Below are 23,493 nucleotides of genomic sequence, written 5' to 3'. Positions count from 1 at the left end.
AATAATTATTTTGACAGTATCATGAAAAATCACCATGAAAAGGTTAAATGTACAGTTGTTACATTATTACATACATATTGATGTTAATTTTAGACCTGTCACGATACGAGCAATTGTTGTTGTGTGATATATTGTCACAGAAATTGTTGTTATTGCCATTTTGAGATGATTTTATGTCACTGATTGAATAAAGATTATATGACAGCATAATAATGCCATAAACCCTTTAAAATACTTGTCATTCATAAGGTTATATAGATTCTCATTCAATCATTCATTTTCTTTTTGGCATAGTGCCTTTATTAATTTCAGGTCGCCACCGTGGAATGAACCGCCAATTTATCCAGCACATGTTAATAAGCAGATGCCCTTTTTTAGACAAATTAGCCTACCCAATTCACCTGTACTGCATGTCTTTGGACTGTGGAGGAAACCGGAGCACCCGGAAGAAACCCACACAAATGCAAGGAGAGCATGCAAACTCCACACAGAAACGCCAACTGACCCAGCCGAGGCTCAAACTATTCTGACATTCTTGCTGTGAGGGGACAGCACTACCTGCTGCGCCACCACAATGCACTTTATTTAGATTTTATAATTTGATATCTAAAAAGTCCTATTATTTCTATACTATTAAATGTCCTATTAGGTAAGTGCCCAATTATAAACTTTGACACCCGTGAGGTAGAACGTAAATGTCATTGTAAAATGGTAAAATAGTAAAATGGCTTTAATGTTATTTGTGAATTTGTAAATATATATTGCAACTGCAAAAATAATGGTCATCTCCAATTATTCGATATATTGATTATTGTGACATGCCTAGTCAATTTTAGCACAAATTATTGCTATTATCTCAATTAAAAAGTTTTATCTTTCAGTAATATTAAAGGCATTGATTTAACTACACTTACATCTAACTAATGTTAAGATTAATAAATACTTCAAGAAATGAATTTCTTGTTGATTAATCTTGCTGTAAGTGATGCTAACTATTTGAACATTATTGTAAAGAGTTGCCTTCTTTTTATATTCAGATGAACTCATAGTTTTTCTTTAATTACTAATTACTCAACCTTTGAAGCACCTTCTCTCTCGCAGGAATGTTTGCTTAAGGCTTGATGTTTCAAAACTATTAATGGTGCAGCAGAGCTCTGACCCAAAAGTGTACAGAAATCTCCCTGCTGGATATTTAGGAAAGTGCTGCAGTCTTCCTGGAGCCCGGGAAGCTTTAATGGGAGCAGTCTATATTGGGAACTTCGAACATTGCTTCTTTTTAGGAGAGATATCCACTCTAAAAAAAAGTCTATTTAAACATGCTATGTATACAACATTAAAAAGTGTTAGATTGTTTGCGAGTATGTGAGCTTGTTCCCTCATTGGGATTTTTTTGGAATACTTTCTTGTTTAAACTTGAACAGAAAGATCATGCTGGTTCAACTGGACAGGCAAAACCAGCCCCTATTATTTCAACCGTATATGATCTAATTTAATTATAGAAGTAAAAGTTTAAAAAGTTTCTCTGAGCAGATAAAATTACAGTCCTAAAAGTGAATGCACAGAACCAATACACTAGGCTATATAGTAGGCCTACTTAAAGGGATAGTTCACCCAGAAAATTTACTTACAACACTGAACATAAACTTTATATAATTTGTTTTTAAATTCCTGTCATTTGTTAAATCAAACATCTGTAGTTTTTCTTAAAGCATAATTTAACATTGGGTCAAACTTTAAAATTTAATTCAATTTATCAAATATGTTTGTTGTGGTCAATGCAAAAATTACATTCACACAGTTAAATGGCAACATGGTGGCTCAGTGGTTAGCACTGCGGCCTCACAGCAAGAAGGTCACTGGTTCGAGTCCTGACTGGGTCTGTTGGCATTTATGTGTGAAGTTTGAATGTGCTCTCCATGTTGGCGTGGGTTTCCTCCGGGTGCTCCGGTTTCACCCACAGTTTAAACACATGCACATTAAGGGACTAAGCCAAAGGAAATAAATGAATAAATCTTAAAATATTGTTTAATATGTACTACCAATTTTTTTTTTTTAATTTTGGTACAACATTTTTTTACCCATACAACAAAGTATAGTTTTATTTTGGGTCAATATAAAAATACTATAATTTGTTACAGATAAATAAAATTAAGTGGATTAAGTAAAAAAAGTGTGATAAACTATACCATATAAAATATAATTGACTGTGTTTGTGTTTGTTCTCACTAGAGTACTCACAACATAATTTGTCTGCTTTTATCCATCAAAGGGCTCTATCATACACCCGGCGCAATAAGGCACAAGACTTGTTTGGCATGATAACTTGCTATTTTCTTTCCAACGCAACTGTAATTTTCACATTTTGCGCCATGTTGTTTAAATAGCAAATCCATTTATGCCACTTTGTAGACTCATGGGTGTGCCGGTCTTAAAAGGAGGTGTGTTAAGGTGCATTGTTGGCACATTGCTATTTTAAAGAACTGAAATAGACCACGCAAATGACCAAATAAAAGCTGCTTTACAGTCCAGCGCAGAGCTGGTTATGTGTCTATACAGGTCCAAACACTTACACATTGCTCAATACACACGGGATGTACAGCAATACACAAATATCTTTACACATGAAAACAAATAAAGGATTACAATGTAACAAAATTATTATTTACTACATAAATATAAAAACCACTACCACCATGCCTTCACCGTGGGTGAATTTTTAAAAGTTTATTCATAACAGCTTGCATTTGTATAATGTTGTTATTAATATTATTAATAGCAGTTTTATTTATTATATGCATATTTATATTTGTTTTAATGAGAACAAGTTTAGATATGTCCATCTGTCGGGTTTTGGAGACAACTGCATCACCATATGCAGCATAAGAATAGGACATGTGTGTGGATATATTATATCTTGGATTATTATTGTTCATTTATTCTTTTGCTGGGAACTAGAACTGAATTTAGAAATCGTTTTGACACAAATCTTTGCACTTAACAAACAAAATTAAATATGTAGGCTAATGGATGTCTTCAGTGGAATGAGGTTCCACCGTTTCCTTATCTACGAATGTAAAGAGTAAAGTAAAGAGTAAAGGTAAAAAGCAAGTAAAGATAGCAAATGGAGGAGGCTCGTTCTTTTCCTTATGCTGCAGATGGTCTGTTTTAACTGTTTTCTTGCTAGAGAAGCATTCAGTTTTTCCATTTACAAAGTCTACCATGTAAATGGCGCGACGCAATTGACTCCTAAAGAGAGATGAGACTCTGATTGGTTTAATGAATGTTATGCTCAAAACACACCCATAACTCACTAAGAGAAAAAGTACAACCCTGTTAGACCATGTGCCAGGGCACACAGCGTATTGTTCTCTACTTAAAATAGCAAAAGTGGATTCGGACACACCTTTTTTGAGCCATGGACTTTAGACTTTGCACACAGACCATTCAAATAGAGGCCAAAGCCTAAGAAAAGTGAAAGAGAACTATAAACTTTGTAATTTTTTATCTAATTCATATCTGCGTGTGTATATAAAAGAGTGTGAGTGCTTGGGGTTGGATTTTTTGTGGCATGAGTAATTTTTTTCACTGTAACAAAATACGTCAGAATAGTTATTAACAGATATTCCAGAAACTCAACAAAAAAAGTTTATAATAAATAAGCTTGAATACTTCATTAATGAAAAGCTTTGTTCATGGAAATCAGTAATTTTCTGTAAAATTTGTTTGGAGATCTAAAACACATTTGTGTGAGATATGCACAAAAAGAGAGTCAGAGGCAAATACTTTTTCACAACAATGCATCATTTGTCAGCTGCAAAAATTACAATGGATGCGAATCACATTTAATCTTTTCCTCTTCTCAGTTCGCAGATAAATTTGCAGAGTACAAAGAAGCAGCCAGAATAGCCAAGGAGAAGTCTCTAGAAAAGATGGAGCTGGCAAGTTCGCCCTCTCAGGTAAGTTGTGAAATGTCCTGCTACTTCAGTGTAATGTATGTGCATGAAATGATGAAAATCTGCTCAGATTATTTTAGCAACACACTAGCAACTGTTAAGTAAACACCCTGATTACCTTTGCAAATACATAGCAACACCCTAGCGACCACCCAGAACAAATTTTGATATTTTAAACTTATTGTATAATTATGTCATAACTTTTTGATTTAGTGGCTAATTCCTTTTAATTTTTTTGATCACATTCGTAAATTTTAATACTATTCACACATCCCCTAATAAGGGGTAAGATTAGAAGTGGGGTTAGGTGGCGCGCACCTCCCTTTAAAACAATATATGAAATTGGATGAATTTGTCCAAACTAAACAGCTTTTTTCACAATTTGAAAAATAGTTACATTTTCTTGTGAGATCAGGCTGATCAAACGTCTACATTGGTTTTATACTTTTAAAATCATTTTTAAACATTAAACTTTCAATCTGTACACTTTTAAAAATTACTTCTACAGTCTAGGATCACTTTCAAGTTTGTTTAGATTAACTAGTTAATTACTGTCATTCAAGTGTGTCAATGTACAGTAATTTTAAACACTCAAATAAAAAACACCCATAATTATTTTTTGCAATCTTTTCCTTAATACCCTACTATAATTAGAAGCTTAATGTTTTTATTTAAGTAAAAGACTATTACGTAATGTATATGTTATAGTACAACAAATGAATAGCCCACTGATATACGGCTTTGTTTTCACAGGAATCGCCTGCTGACATTCATTCCCCTCTGACTCCACCGGTCACTGCGGACCTCTGCCGAATCAACGGCACTGGTGATGATGTCACTCTGTCTGATGTGTCACCCAACTCTATGCTTCAATCAGATCTTTCTCCCACCACGCCGACTCTTGCACACAGGTAACAGGAGCTTCATGTAGAATCTAAAAAGACTTTTGCTTTTATCTGTTTGATCTGTACTTTTTAGTTCTGTGTAAAACCTTTTTATACTATCTGATAGTACACTATTTATCATAGACAACCTTAAAAGTTTTTTTTTTTATGTTTCAATGCAAGATGCTCACACATTGGAATGAAACCACTTACTGTACACTCGAAAAATTATTTTTGCTGCTTTTTCAAACTAATTACTGAAAATGAACTGAAACAACACAATTCTTGAACTGTTTTTGAGACAAAATAATTGTTTTATGTTTAATACACTTACATTTGTAAAATCTAATAAGCTAACTTAATTCCTAATAAGTGCTGTAATTTAATTCCTAACTTAAAGTTGTCCTAACACAAATCAGTTGTGTGGAACTGAGCGTTTTTACAGTGTACATGTAGCTGAAGGGATTTTAAATGATTAAATGACGTGTGCCTCTTAATGGACATTGTTGGCTTTTTCAATTTATATTATTTTACCAAGTTAAAATAATATGATTTCTTTATGTTTCTTATTGAAATTTTAATATTTCAACCTCATTTGTTTTTGAAGTAAACCCTCACTGGCCACTTTATTAGGTACACCTTACTACTACCGGGTTGGACCTCTTTTGCCTTTAGAATTACCTTAATCCTTTAAGGCATAGATTCAACAAGGTACTGGAAATATTCCTCAGAGATTTAAATCCATATTGGCATCATAGCATCACACAGTTGCTGCAGATTTGTCGGCGGCACATCCATGGTACGAATCTCCCATTCCACCACCTCCCAAAGGTGCTCTATTGGATTGAGACCTGGTGACTGTGGAGGCCATTGGAACACTGTGAACTCATTGTCATGTTCAAGAACCAGTCTGAGATGATCCGCACTGAATGACATGGTGTGTTATCCTTCTGGAAGTAGCCATCAGAAAATGGGTACACTGTGGTCATAAAGGGACTGACATGGTCAGCAACAATACTCAGGTAGGCTGTGGCGTTGACTTGATGCTCAATTGGTACTGAAGAAAATATGCCCCACACCATTACACCACCACCAGCAGCCTGAAACGTTAATACTAGGCAGGATGAATCTATGCTTTTATGTTGTTGACGCCAAATTCTGACTCTACCATCCAAATGTCACAGCAGAAATCGAGACTCATCAGACCAAGCAACGTTTTTCCAATCTTCTACTGTGCAATTTTGATGAGCCTGTGCCAATTGTAGCCTCAGTTTCCTGTTCTTAGCTGACAGGACTGGCACACGGTGTGGTCTTCTGCTTCTGTAGTGCACCAGTCTCAAGGTTGGATGTGTTGTGCATTCAGAGATTCTCTTCTGCATACCTCGGCTGTAACGAGTGGTTATTTGAGTTACTGCTGCCTTTCTATCAGTTGGAACCAGTCTGGCCATTCTCTTCTGACCTCTGGGATCAACAAGGCATTTGCACCCACGGAACTCCCACTCACTGGATATTTTCTCTTTTCCTGACTATTCTCTGTAAACTCTAGAGATGGTTGTGCTTGAAAATTGCAGTAAATCAGCAGTTTCTGAAATACTCTGACCATCCTGTCTTACACCCACAACCATTCCACGTTCAAAGTCACTGAAATCACCTTTCTTCTACATTCTGATGCTTAGTTTGAACTCTAGCAGATGGTCTTGAAGATGTCTACATGCTTAAATGCATTGGTTTACTGCCATGTGATTGGCTGATTAGAAATTTGCAGTTGGACAGGTGTACCTAATAAAGTGGCCCATGAGTGTATTTCACAATACAAAAATTACAAAAAAATTAAATTAATTTAATTAAAACCTATTAAAAGAATACTGCAATGATTCATGCCAGTGACATGTCAGCATAATATTATACAGTCTTTGTTAACAGGCTGTCAAGGATTCAAAATGTCAACTATTTAAAAAAACAAAACACAATTCTAACATTTTAGCCATTTTTATTATTATTATTATTATTATTATTATTATTATTATTATTATTATTATTATTATTATTATTATTATTTTGCTATTGTGCACTGCAGGACATTTAATTACAATTATGTAAGTAATACTATGTGGATGTGTATATATTTATATACTGAAAATTTTGTATGCGTTAGAGAGGTATTTGTAATGTGAAAATACCTCTCAATTTCAATTCAATGTGAAACTGCACAAAAAAAAAGATGTTTCTGGTTATTGAATTGTTCAACACTGTAAACAAAGTAGTAAGTAGCATATATAATATCTGGAAAATAATAGATTGTTGTCTTTTTTTTTTTTTAAGAAATCTATGTCAGTGAAAAGTGTAATAAAATATAACGTATGCTACTTTTATGATGGTGTTTGGCACTGATATTTCTGTCCTTTATGGACCCATGTATAACTTGTTTTGAAATTGATGCAGATGGGTAAAAAGTTTACTTGATTAACTGTTAGAGGTAAACTTTAAATGTAATCAATTTAAATGACTATCTATTTTTAAAACTATAATATTGTGATGCCTTTAATTTGAATGTTTAATGTGTTTTTATTTAAACTGTTTATAGATTATTAGTCAACTAAAAGTATTGTCTTTTGCCATAAGCAGTACATGCTAGCTGCCTTCGAGTTTTAAAGCAATGTTAAAGTCAGCTCTAATAGTCATGAGTTCATTGCACTTTTCCCAACTACTGTTCAATTATTTACAGTATGGGCATTCAAACGCTTGTTCACATGACTATGTACTCAGCAGCTTTTCAGTCTGACTGCAAAGGCAACATTTAGAGCCCATTTTACCAAGTCTCTGGATGCTTGAATTTTGATTAGTTGAGCAATCCGGTGCTGCAGGTTCAAAAATAGCATTCCACCACTTCTTACATAATCTCAGGTTAATGTTTCACTCTCACCTGCCACTTAAAAAAAAAAAAAAAAACATACCGATTATTGGACGCAAATGCACTGTGCACCAAACCGCATTCAACACCCACACAGTGCAGTTCTTTTCCAGACACCATGTATTTGTCATGCTTTTTAGATGCACACATTAAATAACTGTACAATTATTCATTTTTTTCTGAGATATTATGTCCAAACTAATCAGAATTATATAATACAGTGGCATGTTTTCAGCAAAGAGCAAATGTGATTTTTAAAGATGGAGGCGGCATCATCTGTTTCTGAGTCAGATTGCCCACTGTTAAGTCAACACAACCTTTTTGTTTGTTTCTGATGTGACCTTAAACAGAAATGTGTTTTTTTTTTGTTAACAAAGTTATATGGTCTTTTTTGTCTGTTTTTTTTTTTTCAGACACGTGCTTAAAACTTGTCGGGTCTGCTCCTACTGATAGCAGCATTTCACAGCTGTTTGACATGACTGCGATGTTTTCACTGAATACTCTCTTATGCAACAGTAACTGTAGATCAGTGGTTCTCAACCATTTTGTCTCCAAGGCTGTAATTACTTAAATTACTTAATATTTAGATTTTTTTTAAATACATCTCAAAGCTTATTTTAAAACTGGTTTCCATCCATATTGAAAATTTAACTCTGACGTTTAACAAGTACTTTTATTGACATTTAGTAGTCTGAAATATTATTCTTTCATTCATTCATTTTCTTTTCGGCTTAGTCCTTTTATTAATCTGGGATCGCCACATCGTAATGAACTGCCAACTTTTCCAGCATATGTTTTACGCAGCGGATGTCCTTCCAGCTGCAACCCATCACAACCCATATATATAATGCAAAAAGTACTGGCAGCACATTACGGTGCGTTTCCCAAGCATTGACATAACTTGTGGCTGAACCATCATAGTACCATGCATCATTAAGAAAAGTTAGTGACGAGTGTTTCCCAAAACAATAGCTGCTTTGTTGCAGATCCATCGTTTGAACCACATTAGTTATAACGTAAAACGTTCATAATGATGCTCTAAATGGGGTGGAGCAAAAAAAAACAAAAAAAAAAAACATACTTTTTGTGCAAATTGTTTTACACGCACACACACAAAAATCCAATATTAGTTTTGATAAAACGTCCACTCGCTTCCCATATAAAATTGAATATATGTAAACCGCACTTATAGGACCTATATTTGTTTCTATCCCAAACACAAATGTTATTGAGAATATTTCATATTCTATTCTAAGTTACATAAAAACCACTTAGCTAACACTTTAATGTTATATATAAATGGTTAGATTAATGGTTGTGATTTACAGTAGGCCATTTATAATAAAAAAATCCTACTTAATAATAATAATAATAATGATTTTAATAATAATAATAATAATAATAATAATAATAATAATAATAATAATTATTATTATTATTATTATTATTATTATTATTATTATTATTATTATGAAGTTGGATATTGTTTTTTTATTTTTTGGAAAGTCTACTTTTACACTTTGATACATGCAAACCACTTCAGAAATGTTCTAACCAAAAGGGCCCAGGTCATAGGTCATATAAGCCTACAGTACAGATACATTTCCTAATAAATAACCTACTATAAATTAAAACCATTGACATATGCTTCATATTTTTGCTTTCACAAGCTTTGGCATCTTAAAATAAATTCCACTTTTAAATAATTGGTCACCTATAGCTTTTGTCATGAGCCAAGGCTGGGTTCAAAATGGCATAAATGTTTTTAAAATGCACTACAAAGGGAACGCAGTTCTCAAAATGATAATTGCTCAAACTGAACAGTGAAAAAAACTTTGATACCAAATTACACCTAAGAGTGATAACTTTACTGTTTTGTTTTAATCATTCCAAGTTTAATTGTTGGAAATTTCTAAATGAACAGGGCATAGGGGGATTACTGGCATTAGAGCACCAGCCAGGGACTATGCTTTTAAATACAGCTCTAGAGGTGTAGTTGAAAACGTACAAGTTTGCCACACAGTTGGCAAATGTTTATTGAAACGATGGATTTGGGAAATGGCAAAATAACTAACTATGTGTTTAATGACGGATTTTGAGACCCAAGGTGGCTAACAATGGTTTTCTAAAATGAACAGTAACTCACATTACCAAAACAATATTTTGTTTCAGACTACTAAAATGGAAATAAAAATAACTTTAAAAAACATTATTTAAAAGGGTTTATTAACAGTAATTAGGGTAAATCAAATGGATAAATATAATAGAAACCTTTCATTAACAAATACCCCCCCCCACCCCACCAAGTTCCTATCAGTAATGATCCCTACAATAATTTTAAACTTCTACAATAATTTTAAACTTAACAATGTAAAAATGTAATATCTCAGTTGTTATATCCAGCTTTATCTAAACAACTATGTCAACATTTCATTCAAATTTGCTTACAAATGTGTGTATATGTAGTTAAGAAATTGTATGTCAGCTGTGTTGTTTTGATTTAAAGTAATTTAAGCCCCTCATCTAACTTTGCTGAATCCCCCTGCCTGAGAACCACTGCTGAAAATGCAACAAAACCTAATTCTGTTTGAAATTCTGTTGTTAAATTTAAACAGATATGCATTTCTGTCAGCTGAACTCTTGTGATGTTGTGTTTGATTAGTCATGTTTTAATCTTTCCTGAGTTTTGTTTGGGGAACAATTTTGCATTTGTTGTGACTTTGTATATGGTCTTTTTTGTAAGTTGTGTTTTTAAGGTTGATATCTGTAAATCTGAGGAAAAAATGACTACATTTATTAAATGTCATTCCACTTAAATTTCTCAGTTTGCTGAAGTTTTCCAACCGGACATTTTAACCATGCATTTATCATACATTTAGTTTTAAAAAAGCCTACTTGGTTTATTCTACACACCATATGAACCCAAATTTGGCACAATACCTCTGACATAGGGTGCCTTGATAATTCGCAGTAATAGTCTAGTATGAAATAGTGGACTAGAAGTGAAGACCCAATAGAAAGACATTTCATTTATTGTTTTTATTTTGTCTAATCTATATTTTTAACCAATAACAGGACTGAAATAATTTCATACACAGCTTAGAAACAGCAAATTGCAAATATTATTGGTGCTACTAGATGAAATTAATCATTGAAGGATAGTTTTTGTCCACTGTTATCAAGACAAGTAAGACAAAGAACATCATTGTTTGCTCTTTTGTTTCTAGAATCTGTCCCTATTCTCAAAAAATGAGCTGAAACAACACAATTCTTGAGATTTTTTGGGGGGGACAACTTACTTGTTTTATGTTTATTATGTTTAAATTTGTTAAGATAACTTAATCAATTTGTGTTGAGTCAACATGAATGAATTGTGTGACATTTTTTATTGTGTAGCTCTACCTTCTCTGTGACATCATGCATGTCATTAAAGACAACAAGCAGTAACTGTTTTAAAAGGAATGTATAGTCTGACATTTCTCCCAAAATCTAATAATGTAACACTGCTTTTGCTTGACCTTACAGTTTCTCCTAATCCAATTATCATGATATTATAAAAAGTCATTCGTATGAATAAAAAGCAAAAGGTTCATCATCGAGGCAGATTTTACACAAAATAATGCTATTCATTTTCCCAAAGAGGGAAAAAAACAGTGTGCAGTCAATTTGAAAAAGATGGAAAACAAATCTTTGGGTCATAGATCATGCTGTGTTTGTTCAGCTTTGGCTTTTATTACGTGGCGAGTGAATTGAAGGCATTTTTTCAAGCAGTAATTCTCCCACTCGCAGTCTTGTGTTCTACATTAGAGTTATCGTTGAGGGCCGGTTGGGCCGTTGCCACACTGTAGTGAATCACATTTACAGTTGGGCATAATATGAGACGTGCAACAAAATGTGTGCTACACCAGTCGATACTCTTTAAACTTCATTACGGACTGCACTTTATGTGCCGTATAGAAAACAATCCATCATATTGGTGGTTTGAAATGTGTTTAACGTCTAACAGAGATGCAGTAAAATGAGAGGCGCGTTGATTGCTGGGTTGTTGGAGCTTTGAACAGAACAGCGGTCAGATGGAGATTGTTTATTGATCTGCATTGAGGACAGTCACGATGACATTAAGCTGCAGTTATGCAATGAGGACAGCCATGTGCTTCTGTGCGTCTGCGCTAGTCAACTTCTGAAGTGGATCAAAGAAGTTTTTCAACATTTTTTATAAGACAAGATTAGATTGTTAAATTGTTTTAGGACAAATTCAATGAAAGGTTTTGATCACTTCAAATGCGTACTATTTTATACAATAGTCCATTAGAATAACTCCACTTAGAGGGATGTTTCACACCTAATGCAGTGACATTCAAACATTTAAACCATCCAGAATGGAAATGAGACACTTAAAGACTTGAATTCAAATGGATTTATTACATGAAACCATTGCATACATTATAAAAATACATAATGAATACAGTTTAAAGATTGAGAATGAGATGACATTCAGGTTTTACAATTACTACAAATTTAGAAGTGAAGATAAGTCCATGAATTCTCATTCAACATATTCCCATCTTCTTTAAGATTTCTTTAAAATGGCAGCTTACAATTCTAAATTTAATCTCAACAAAACATTAATTACTAAAATATGTTAATATTTAGCACACTCTCAGAAATGAAGGTACAAAAGCTGTCACTGGAGTGATATTTTCCCCAAAAGGCACACTTTTGTACCTAAAAGGTCCTCATTGGTATCTTAAAGTTACACAGTATCTAATAAAAAGTTCCAAACATATGCTACATTAAAGGCACAAAAGATGCCAATGTGGACCTGTACAGTTTGACATATTACCACCCAAAGTGACAAGTTTGTATCTTTATTTCTGCGAGTGCATATGTTGACTTACCAGGCTGAAGTGTCGGTTCCCCTTAGCTTGAATTGAGCTTTAAGACTTCACCACTGTCCTCTTCTCTTCTCTGCTCTCTTTCTCCTTCTGAGGAGCACTTCTTCTCCTCGTGTGCGCTGTTTTATAGCCGTTGTGTCACAGTTTCAGTAGGAGTTGTGCGTGTGGGCTGAGGTGTTTGTCTGTGAGCGCGGGGGTCGAGGGAGGCGGTGATCGCGTCAGCCGCAGCAGAGGTGGCAGCGCTGGGAAGATGAAAGGGAATTGGCGGCTCTTCATAGTGGAGGCGTCCGCTCTGAGGACTCGCTGCTGCTTCTCTGCACGTGGTGTGTGGAGTGTGTGGCGGGAGGCAGAGAAGGTGGCATGTGTGATCAGATTAAAGGCAGCGGATGGGATTCCTCATAGTGTTTGGAGACGTGGGCTGGTTATGCGTTTGCTGGCTCTGTGACAGTGTTATATGAGAGCACGTTGTGAATTCATGCTTGATATCTCTTTGTCGCTGCATTGAGGACACAGATGGACTGACGAGAACTGAGAGGTGGTGGTATGGCTTTGTCATTATGTAACTGATGAAGCTTCTGACTTTTGGTTTTGAGTCTTTTTGACTTTTGATATATTTCAGGTTGTCATGTTCCATCAGTCTTTTTGTTTTAATGTGTATGCAAATGATATAGACCTTGGATCACAGAGTTTGTAATAATCTTGTTAATTGCTCTTGAATTGAGCCTTGGTCAAACATACACTGTAAAAAAATGCTGGGTTCCATACGATTCCTTCATGTTGTCCCAACACAAATCGATTAATTGCTTTTACAAATTTAAGTGGATTGAGCATAAAACAATTAAGTTGTCTCCCTAAAAACTTAAGAATTGTTTCAACACATTTTAAATAAGTAGTTTGAATCTTTTTAGTGTAGAAATGACAGTTTGAAAAGCTTAGTTCTGACTTTAATTTTAGTCATAGTTAAACAGACATTCTTACTACGTCCACTTCAACACAGAGCTGTTTTTTAAACTGGGGTCAGAGGTCCATCAGTGGGTTGCAAGTGGGTGCTTAAGGTTGTGTGGATAAGGAGCTATAAGACTGTCAAAGGTAAATGTTTTAAAGATGACATCAGACGGCCAAGTTGATATGATTCTAAGGAGTCTTAATAAAAGTTTAAAACTCACTTTGGTTAAATCTCTCAGTGGTTATGTAAATAAACACCCTTTTTATTTTCAAAACTGGCAGAAAAATACTTAAGGCACTTATTTAGATTTAGATCATAACAAATCCGCTACATGTTTTACTTTTAGTTGTTTATTTATTTTTTTTTTTTTGAGATGGCAAAAGCAGCAGAAACATAACTAAATACACAAAAAGTGAAAAATTTGTCTGATTTCACTTTTTATATGCACTCATAAAAATAATTTGTTATCAGTTATTATTAATTTTATTCTTAAAATTGATTACTAAATTAACCATTTTTAATTAGTGTGAAGAACATTTATGTAATAGATGACATAGATCTTAAAGTTTTATCATGGACCCACCCATATAAAACAAAGAAACTTTATTTTTAAGAGTGTTCAGTATAATTACACAATAGGGATGGCTATCAGTAAACTAACGTTTTGACAGTGTCAAGATCCTAAAATGCAAATGTTTCGAAACAATGCATGATCTGAACCACCCTAGTCATTGTTAAAGTGTTTCAAAACACCAGGTCTGAAGCGATTCAACGCATCGGTCATTTCAGAAGTCTTTTGAGACCTGGCAAATCTGCGTTTGACTGAGAAAATCAGAAAAAACCTTCTCATTGTAACCAAGTGGACCGTGCGTGTGCGCAGAGTAACTGTGCTGCAGATGGCCAGAGTTTGAATCCCGACATGTAAAAATACTTTGAAATTATGACGTAAATTATTCTAATAATGTTACTTTTTATGACAAAACAAGACATTTATTCAAAAAGTGTTCATTTGGATGTCCAATTAACATTAAAACAGAACATGTTACAAGAACAGAGCATTTAAAAACTTGTATGTATAGCTTCATCACCCTGGATTCAAACCTATTATCTTAGTCAGAAAAACATCTCAATTTGTGTAACTGTTTCTTTGCTGAAGTTGTTCCAGAGTAGTCGTACAAATGACTACTAGGTGTAGAGATGGGTTTCGAAGCTTCAACATTTTTGCTTTGACTGTTTCAGTGTTCATAAAGCCTCACTCTGCCCACCACTATTGCATAATAACTTTTAAATGTCTTTGTTAAACAATCTTATGGTAACCAAGGCTACATTTGTGTGGTCAAGAATACAGTACAATTATAATATTTGTGAAATATCAATATACTTTAATAATATGTTTTTTTAGTATAAACAAAGGGTCAAACTTAGCAAAAATTGCAAAGACTACAGTGAAACTAGACTCAGCACTGGATGTTTGTGAGTGGTGTATATATGGTTCTTGTAATCAGTGATGATGTCCTTCTACTCTGTGTGTAATCAGCAGGTGAACCGAAACAGGTGTGTGACTGCAGGGCATTTAGGGAGTTATAGTTCGGTTTAATGACAGGGGGTGTTTTCGAGTGATCCACGAGGGCTACATCGCTGATGATAACCTCATACATGACCCTTCAGAAATCATGTTTTTATTTTTATGTGTTATTCAGTTCTTATTTTTAGCATTTAAGCTGATTAATGTGCTGCTCATAAATAGATTCAAATGAATAGTTTTGTAAAATTCAAAACATCTCTATTTTAACTTTTGGTCCATTTAATATCCTTGCTGAAAAGCCTTTGAATTTATTAAGTATCTTAAAAAATATTATTTAGCACAAAACTTTAAATGGTAGTGTAATATTTTATTGAAGTTCAATGAAACATTTAATCATTTCATTCTGTACTATTAATTTTTTTTTAATTTTATTTACAGAGTACTATAAAACTATAAAAAAAACAAAAATGTAATTTATTAATTTATTTAATTAACAGTCATATGTTTGGTAGTATATACATCTTGTATTAAAGTTGTATAGTTTGTGAAAAAATAAGGTGTCTGCTAAATAAAATGCAAACAATATAAAAGCCAGTGAATCTTTATACATGAAATCATACGTCATAGCTATTATTTTATTTTGAAATTGGTCTGAATTTTGGACATGTAAGGGCATGTGACTCTACTATTGTGAAAAGCATGACAGCTTGGTCATGAGTGCAGCCTTAATGTCCATTGGCTTTCTGAGTTATGAGTGCAACATTAAGTGACCCCAAAGGAAGGAGAAAAGATGTACATTGTATCCTGCCTGTCATTAAATTGTCTGTGGCACTTCTGTTTAGGATTAGCTGATATGATGTTGATTCTGAAAATAATAAGCCATTTTTCTACAATAGCAGTTTATTCAAAACAGTGAAAGCCTCTCTTTTATTATCATCTGAATAAAAATGTCTCATATTATGTACCAATGAAGTCAGGTCGTTAGCATTATGTTGTTTTGGCCAAAGAATTTGTCTTCCATTGGCTTTAACTGAATCCTTAGTCAAGGAAAACAATCAATGTTAGTTATATGTCATTTGACTTGGATTGTTGATTTATTTTTTTATTTACAGCCCAACTACCAACAAACACTGGGAGGCAGAGCTAGCAGCACTAAAGAGCAACAATGCTAAGCTCACAGCTGCTCTGCTGGAGTCCACAGCCAACGTCAAACAATGGAAACAGCAGCTCGCCGCTTATCAGGAGGAGGCTGAAAGGCTACACAAACGGGTGAGTAGGAGATGCTTGACCTTTACCATTTGATTATGGCATATCCTGGGGTTCAGAACATCTTGTCAGACCTTCGTTTATCTTGAACTGGCGACAGCGGCAGAATTGCTGACGTTCATCTCACTCCCAAAATGCTTGATATTAAAATGAAAGATTTCAAAAGATATTTAGTTTTGAAATGCTGATGAGCAATTCCAGCGTTATGAATGTGACATTTGCAGTAAAATCTTAAAACATAAATTCACAAAGAAAGTATATGTTAACATTTTATTGAAACATCATGAAACAACATGAATAAATAACCACAGAGTTACGGGATCAGAAATATATCAATCTGTAAACATATTTTATGTTTCAAATGATGAAAATAAACATACGTTGTGGACGTGACCAAAAAACTAGGCGAGTTTACTTTATACAAAATACTTTGGAGAAATGCTTTGAATTAAACCCAAAATAGATAATGCTAATCTAAAGGATAAAAGGTGTCTCACTTATTAATACCTAACAAAAATCTTTTTGTCCATGCCAGTTGTATAAGAGCAACAAATAATAACTTAACGTCTAGTTGATCATTTTAAAAGATGACATTTTTCAGATGAATCATCTGTTGAACTGCATCCTAATCATGACAAATACTACAGAATTAGTTAAAATCCAGTAAAAACAGAATCAACAGAATTTCTCTCAGAAATCAGTCTGTTTGGTGTTTGGTGAAGGATAAATCATGGTTTGGGGTTACATTCAGTATGGGGGCATGCTAGAGATCTGCAGAGTGGATGGCAACATCAACAGCCTGAGGTATCAAGACATTTGTGCTACCCATTACATTACAAACAACAGGAGAGGGCAAATTCTTCGGCAGGATAGCGCTCCTTCTCATACTTCAGTCTTCACATCAAAGTTCATGAAATCAATGAAGTTCAAGGTGCTACAGGATTGGCCAGGCCTGTCACCATACATGAACATTATTGAGCATGTCTGGGGTAAGATGATGGAGGAGGCATTAAAGATGAATCCAAAGAATCTTAATGAACTCTGGGAGTCCTGGAAAAACGCTTTCTTTGTCGTTCCAGATGACTTTATTAATAAGTTATTTAAGACGTTGCAGAGATGTATGGATGCAGTCCTTCAAGCTCATGGGAGTCATACACAATATTCATTCTTTTTCCACTGCACCATGACTTTATATTCTATAGTGTACATTATTTCTGCTAAGTGATAAGACTTTTGTTCAAGCAAAGTCAGACCCTGCTGTTCTAATTAAATAATTAAAAATCCTGTCATATCATCAGTCATGAACATGTTTTATTTAGGTAAAATAAGCATAATCTGGAGGCCTTTGCCTTTCATATAAGCGGTATCTGATGATACCAAATGATTAACTAGAAAAAAGCTAGGAAACTAGGAAAAAGCTTTTTATGGATGTGACAGATGTGAAAGTAGTATTTGTGTGACTTTGGTTTATCAAATATTATTGTTTGAAGACATTGACAGAGACTTCAAATAATTTTTACAGTACTGTAAAAACATTACACAAAAAAAGAGTTATTTTGGTTAAACTTTTTTTTTTATGCTTTGATGTTTTTATGTTTTGAATTGCTTTGATGTTTATTGTCAAAATCATTAAAATTGGACACACTTTTTTTTCAAAATTGAAAACCAGCCATTAATAAGGTTGCAGGCAGATTATTACCTTTATATGCTACTAAATGAAGCCAGGTGTGATGATCTGTGAGAAAATGATCTGTGGCAAATTCTTCTTCATGTTAGATCTTTGTAACTCAATAAATTTATGATTTTTTTTTTTTTTATCTGAAGGTTTCAGAATTGGAAAGTCAAAGTAGTCAAACCAACGTGATCAAATCCCAGAAAACTGAGCTGAACCAAACAATAGAGGAGCTGGAATGCACTCTGAGGGCAAAGGAAGAGGTATATTTATTTTTTATTGTCATGATATCATTCATTTTTACATACTTCCTTTATGCAGATTTTTCATAAAAAGAACACATCGTTCTGTTGATTTTCATAGGAAATGATGCGATTGAAAGAAGAAGTAGAAAACGCCAAGCAGCTTCAAGCTCAAAAAGATGAACTCACCAAAAAATTAGAGGTAAGAACCATCCTTAAAGTATCATATTATGAACAAATAGATAATATGACCTGTCCACTTTTTCAGCAGCGATAAACATTAATCTTCCCATCACTTTCTAATATTTACAAAAAAACTCTTTGTTAAAGTGTAATAAGCCATGAACCAAAACAGCTACAAGGACAATCACAACATTAGGACCTTTGAATTTAATTCAATTGAAATATATATTTCACTTATAGCATCATGGGTAATGTAGTTTTTCTATGAGTTAATGCAATAAGAAGGTAAAATAAAAGCACATACGTTTTTATAATAGGACTGTGTTTAAAGGTTTATGACTTATTTACTTAGGGAAAACTTAGGGAACCCAATAATTATCTATATACAGTAATGGAAATAATTAAGAGACCACTTGAAATTTTTTCAAAACATTATAGTTATGCGTTTGACTGAAGTTCCATTTTTGTTTTGTTCTAAACTACATTGTAAAAAAGTTGACTCAACCTAAAATTGCTGCAGAGCTTTTATGAGTTGACTTAAATTGAGTCAAGTGCAGTACTCAAAAAAGCTCTGCTGCAAGTTGCCTTACAAATTTGAGTTGAGCGTTTTTTTTACAGTGTACTACTGACATATCCTCCAAATAATAATCTTTACAGACATATGTTTATACATAATAAATGTTTATGCAATTAGGTCATGTTTAATGTGATTATTAATATGCAATATACATACAGTTGATGTCAGATTTATTAGCCCCCCTTTGAATTTATTTTTCTTTTTAAAATATTTTTCAAATTATGTTTAATGGAGCAAGAAACGTTTTACAGTATGTCTGATAATATTTTTTCTTCTATTTTGTTTTATTTTGGATAGAATAAAAGCAGTTTTAAATTTTTAAATAAACAAAAGTTTAAAATTATTAGCCCATTTAAACTATATATTTTTTTTTTCATGATACTATACAGAGCAAACCATCATTATACAGTAACTTGCCTAATAACCCTATCCTGCCTAGTTAACCTAATTAACCCAGTTAAGCCATTAAATGTCACTTTAAGCTGTATAGAAGTGTCTTGAAAAATATCTAGACAAATATTATTTGCTGTAATCATGGCAAAGATAAAATAAGTCAATTATTAGAGATGAGATATTAAATTATTATGTTTAGAAATGTGTTAAAAAATCTTCTCTCCAATAAACAAGAAATGGGGAAAAAATAAACAGGTGGGCTAATAATTCTGACTTCAATTGTATATAAATATTTAGATGTTATAGCCAACATATGTTTGATAATATTTCAGAGAAAGGCAAGCACTACAGACATTTTAACAATGTAAATAAACAATATAAAATAAATTTCATCACCCCACTTTTCTCCAATGTATGTAGATTTTACAACCTGAGAACAATCAGGAAAACAAAACACTTGAAACAAAGTGGAGTAAATGCTTACTTCTTAACATGGCTTGCTCATATTTCTGCATCCAGACTAAAATAGTTACCGATTTTTGTCCAGAAAACCAGCATGTCCATCTGCTTGTTTTTGCGCGTTGACGTGCTACATAACCTGATGTGCTGAAAAGTCTTTGAGAGGTTGTGCTAACGGCAGGCACACACAGATTATTTTACATTAAACACTCCTTTATTGCAAACCATTGCGTTATGTATGATAATAATAATTTGATAATTTTGATATATTGTGCAGCTCTACTACCCATGTAAGTCTTTACAGGTCTCAATAACATTAATATTTTCACTTAAACCCAAAAATAGCAATTCCTGTAAATCAAGAGAAATTATTAAGCAGTCTCTTTTTTTCCCATAATTGCATAGAGTGCTCAGTATAAATAAGATATGAAGTCAGTAAATATAATAAATATTTTTGGTGCTTTTTTAAAAAAAACAGTTTTGTTAAATCTTTATATCCATTAAAATGAAGAGTTTGGTCACCTAACATCTTTAGGAATTACAAACTACAACATTTACAACTCATTTTTTATATATTTCTCTAGATTTTTTCCTGCTTATTAAAATTTTATTTCGCATTTTTCTTAAACATATTAATTTGTGTACAATTCTTTGGACTCTGATCTTAAGTTTTTATATTTGCTTAGTTTTTCCTTTGCTACTGCCTAATTATTATTATGATGATAATGATATTATTATTATTAGCCCCCTTATTTATTTTTTGCCCAATTTCTGTTTGACAAAGAGATTTTTTTGCACATTTCTAAACATAATACTTTTATTAACTCATTTCTAATAACTGATTTATTTTATCTTTGCCATGATGACAGTAAATAATATTTGACTAGATATTTTTCAAGACACTTCCATACAGCTTAAAGTGACATTTAAAGGCTTAACTAGGTTCATTAGGTTAACTAGGCAGGATGGGGTTATTGTGCAAGTCATTGTATAATAATTCTGTTCGGTAGACAATCCAAAAAATATATAGCCTAAGGGGGCTAATAGTTTTGTCCTTAAAATGGTTTTTTAAAAAAATTAAAAACTGCTTTTATTCTAGCGGAAATAAAACAAATAAGACTTTCTCTAGAAAAAAATATATTATCAGACGTACTGTGAAAATGTTCTTGCTCTGTTAAACATCATTTGGGAATTTTTTTTTTTTTTTTAAATCAAAGGGGGGCTAATAATTCTGACTTCAACTGTAGGTAATTTCTATTGTTAAAAAAAACTAAAGACTAGAGTAATGATGGTGAAAATTCAGCTTCTTAAATAAAATGTCTTCTTTTTAAGACCAAATACATTTGTGAATGTGTTATAGTAATAAACACCCACAAAACATTATGCAATTCTGATTGTGCCTCACACAGGTGAGTGGGATTGACAAACCACCTTTAGAAAACACACTCCTTCATCTCTCTGACACCTGTTTTGTACATTTGCACAAGACACTTACTCTAAATAAAATAAAATCACTAAATAACAAAAAAAATAAATGAAAAAAAAATCAATTGTGCATTTAAGAAGTGTGCTTCACTCTGGTGAGCCTAAAAAACACTCCTCTCTCCTAACTCTCAATTCTCTGAGCACTAACAGTTCTTTTGTATAATCAGCAGTTCTTGTGTGTATCGCCTCTACTTGTTGAATCGCTGAATGTCTCATCAATTGTAAGTCACTTTGAACAAAAGTGTCTGCTAAATGGCTTAATATAAACGTGTGTGTGTGTGTGTTCCAGGACACGGATATGCGGAACAAGGAGCTAGAGGAACAGTTGTCTGACCTGGAGCAGCGCCTAGAGTCCAGTCAGGTGGACCAGGAGAACCTGCGCAAGAACCTCAAAACTCTGCTGGAGATCCTGGATGGAAAGATCTTCGAGCTGACCGAGCTGAGAGACAACCTAGCCAAACTCATCGAAGACAGCTAGACTCGCATCTCAACTAGACATTTTTACAGAAAAATTAAATAAAAACCACACAGTGTCCAATTCAGGCCCAGAGAGAGTCTGACTTTCACAGTCGGACTCTCCTTCACTCACTTACATGGAATGATTAACCTTTGGTTGCACTTGATTTTGTATTTTAGTTTTTTCGAGGTAGGTTTATTCTCTTCAGTGCCACTGCTACCGACCGAGTTTTATTGTTTCAAACACTACATTTTCTTTCATTCTTGATGTTTCCTTGAATTCCCCTCCCCGAAATAGGCAGCCTGCAAAGACTACGGCTGCAGATAGGCTCCTACTCTTTAACGGTGCTGGTTTTGTGTGCCTGGCTGTTGGCGTAAAATGGACGTTTCCTATGCTGCTGAGGACACTTACATGAATTACACTGACTGGATCTTCAGTCGCATTTTAAGACTGGATATTCAGAGCCATATGTTGTAGCCAAACGTTATTGGCTCGCCTCTTCCCCTTCATGGAAACTGCCTCAATGTTAAGTAAGTCAAAGTTTCAGGATACTCAACCGCTGACCTAAAAATCTCTTGACATTTAGCAGACGCTGAGATGTAGATGTGGCGTAAACGCTTTAGGCCTGTAATATACACCGAGCAATATTAGTGTGAGCGTCTGTAAGGCAGATTAGTGTGAGCCACCTCAATGCATCCGTCAGGTACTCAAACGCTCGAAAGGACGAATTTACGGTCATCTTTCGGATTTCTCCAGCGATCAGTGTATTGCTTTTGGATCGTATTGGCCTTATTATATCCACTATCTATACATTTTTCAGGATTTTTTCTTGAAGACGAAGATCTTCCTTTTGTTTGTTAACTTACCAAATGCAATTATGTATTCGATTCCTTACGATTTTCAATAACGCTATTATTGTAATATTTAAAAGGTCCATCCTGCTGATGGCTGTTACGGTACATAGATCACTGTCAGTACGATTGTATTTATATGTGGGGAAAATTCTGTTTTTGATTTCCCAATGTTAATAAAGACTATTTAAAGATATCTCACCATGTTGTTCTTTAGAAATGTTAGTGTGACTCACCAAGGTTTTATAATCATTTTATGAAAAATTATTTTCTCTCACACAGCGAGTCACATTAAGACCAGTGTTATTTTACTCTCACTGAGATACAACTATACGTTTTTTTTTTCAATATTTAATTTTAGGGGTTCCAGCGCAAAGTGCTTAAACTCATTTGTTTTCTGTAGGATTTGTATTATTATTTTTACATCTAGTTCTTTTCACACAGTTTTTTCAGTTTTCGTTAATTTAGTGCATCAAATTTAGTCAAAGGTGTAACACATATTTTTTATTTGTTTTATTTTAGTTTTACTATAATAACTATAATCAAGACAAAGCTGTCAAATTTAAGGGCATCACAGTGGCACAGTGGGTAGAACGATTGCCTCAAAGCAAGTAGTTCACTGGTTTGAGCCCTGGCTGGATGAGTTTGCATTTCTGCATGTTCTCGCCGCGCTTGCGTGGGTTTCCTCCGGGTGCTCCAGTTTCCACCACAGTGCAAAGACATGCTCTATAGGTGAATTGAATAAGCTAAATTGGCCGTAGTATATGTGTGTGTAAATAAGTGTATGGGTGTTT

The 23,493-nt window shown here is 33.7% G+C and overlaps 1 protein-coding gene across 6 annotated transcripts in view; it reads left to right on the top strand.

The window, feature by feature from the left end:
- Positions 1-22,895, top strand: part of homer1b (homer scaffold protein 1b) — a 61,233-nt gene extending 38,338 nt beyond the window's left edge. For 2 of the 6 annotated variants that reach the window (NM_001326290.2, NM_001002496.5), the window contains 6 exons: positions 3,864-3,956; positions 4,707-4,864; positions 16,227-16,383; positions 18,205-18,315; positions 18,416-18,496; positions 21,681-22,892. In NM_001326290.2, the coding sequence (NP_001313219.1) occupies positions 3,864-3,956; positions 4,707-4,864; positions 16,227-16,383; positions 18,205-18,315; positions 18,416-18,496; positions 21,681-21,869 (789 nt within the window). In that variant the 3' untranslated portion in view covers positions 21,870-22,892. Of the gene's footprint in view, positions 1-3,863; positions 3,957-4,706; positions 5,444-6,625; positions 6,652-8,161; positions 9,089-16,226; positions 16,384-18,204; positions 18,316-18,415; positions 18,497-21,680 lie in introns of those variants that run through there. The other 4 variants (XM_087251657.1, XR_015490112.1, XM_087251659.1 and 1 more) reach the window with 4 other exon arrangements.
- Positions 22,896-23,493: the final 598 nt, after the last annotated feature.

The sequence above is a fragment of the Danio rerio genome, chromosome 5 (genome assembly GCF_052040795.2).
Source record: "Danio rerio strain M-AB ecotype USA chromosome 5, GRCz13ab, whole genome shotgun sequence".
Lineage (NCBI taxonomy): Eukaryota > Metazoa > Chordata > Actinopteri > Cypriniformes > Danionidae > Danio > Danio rerio.
The sequence above is the reverse complement of the archived record's forward strand: the minus strand, read 5'-3'. Positions and strand labels throughout refer to the sequence as shown.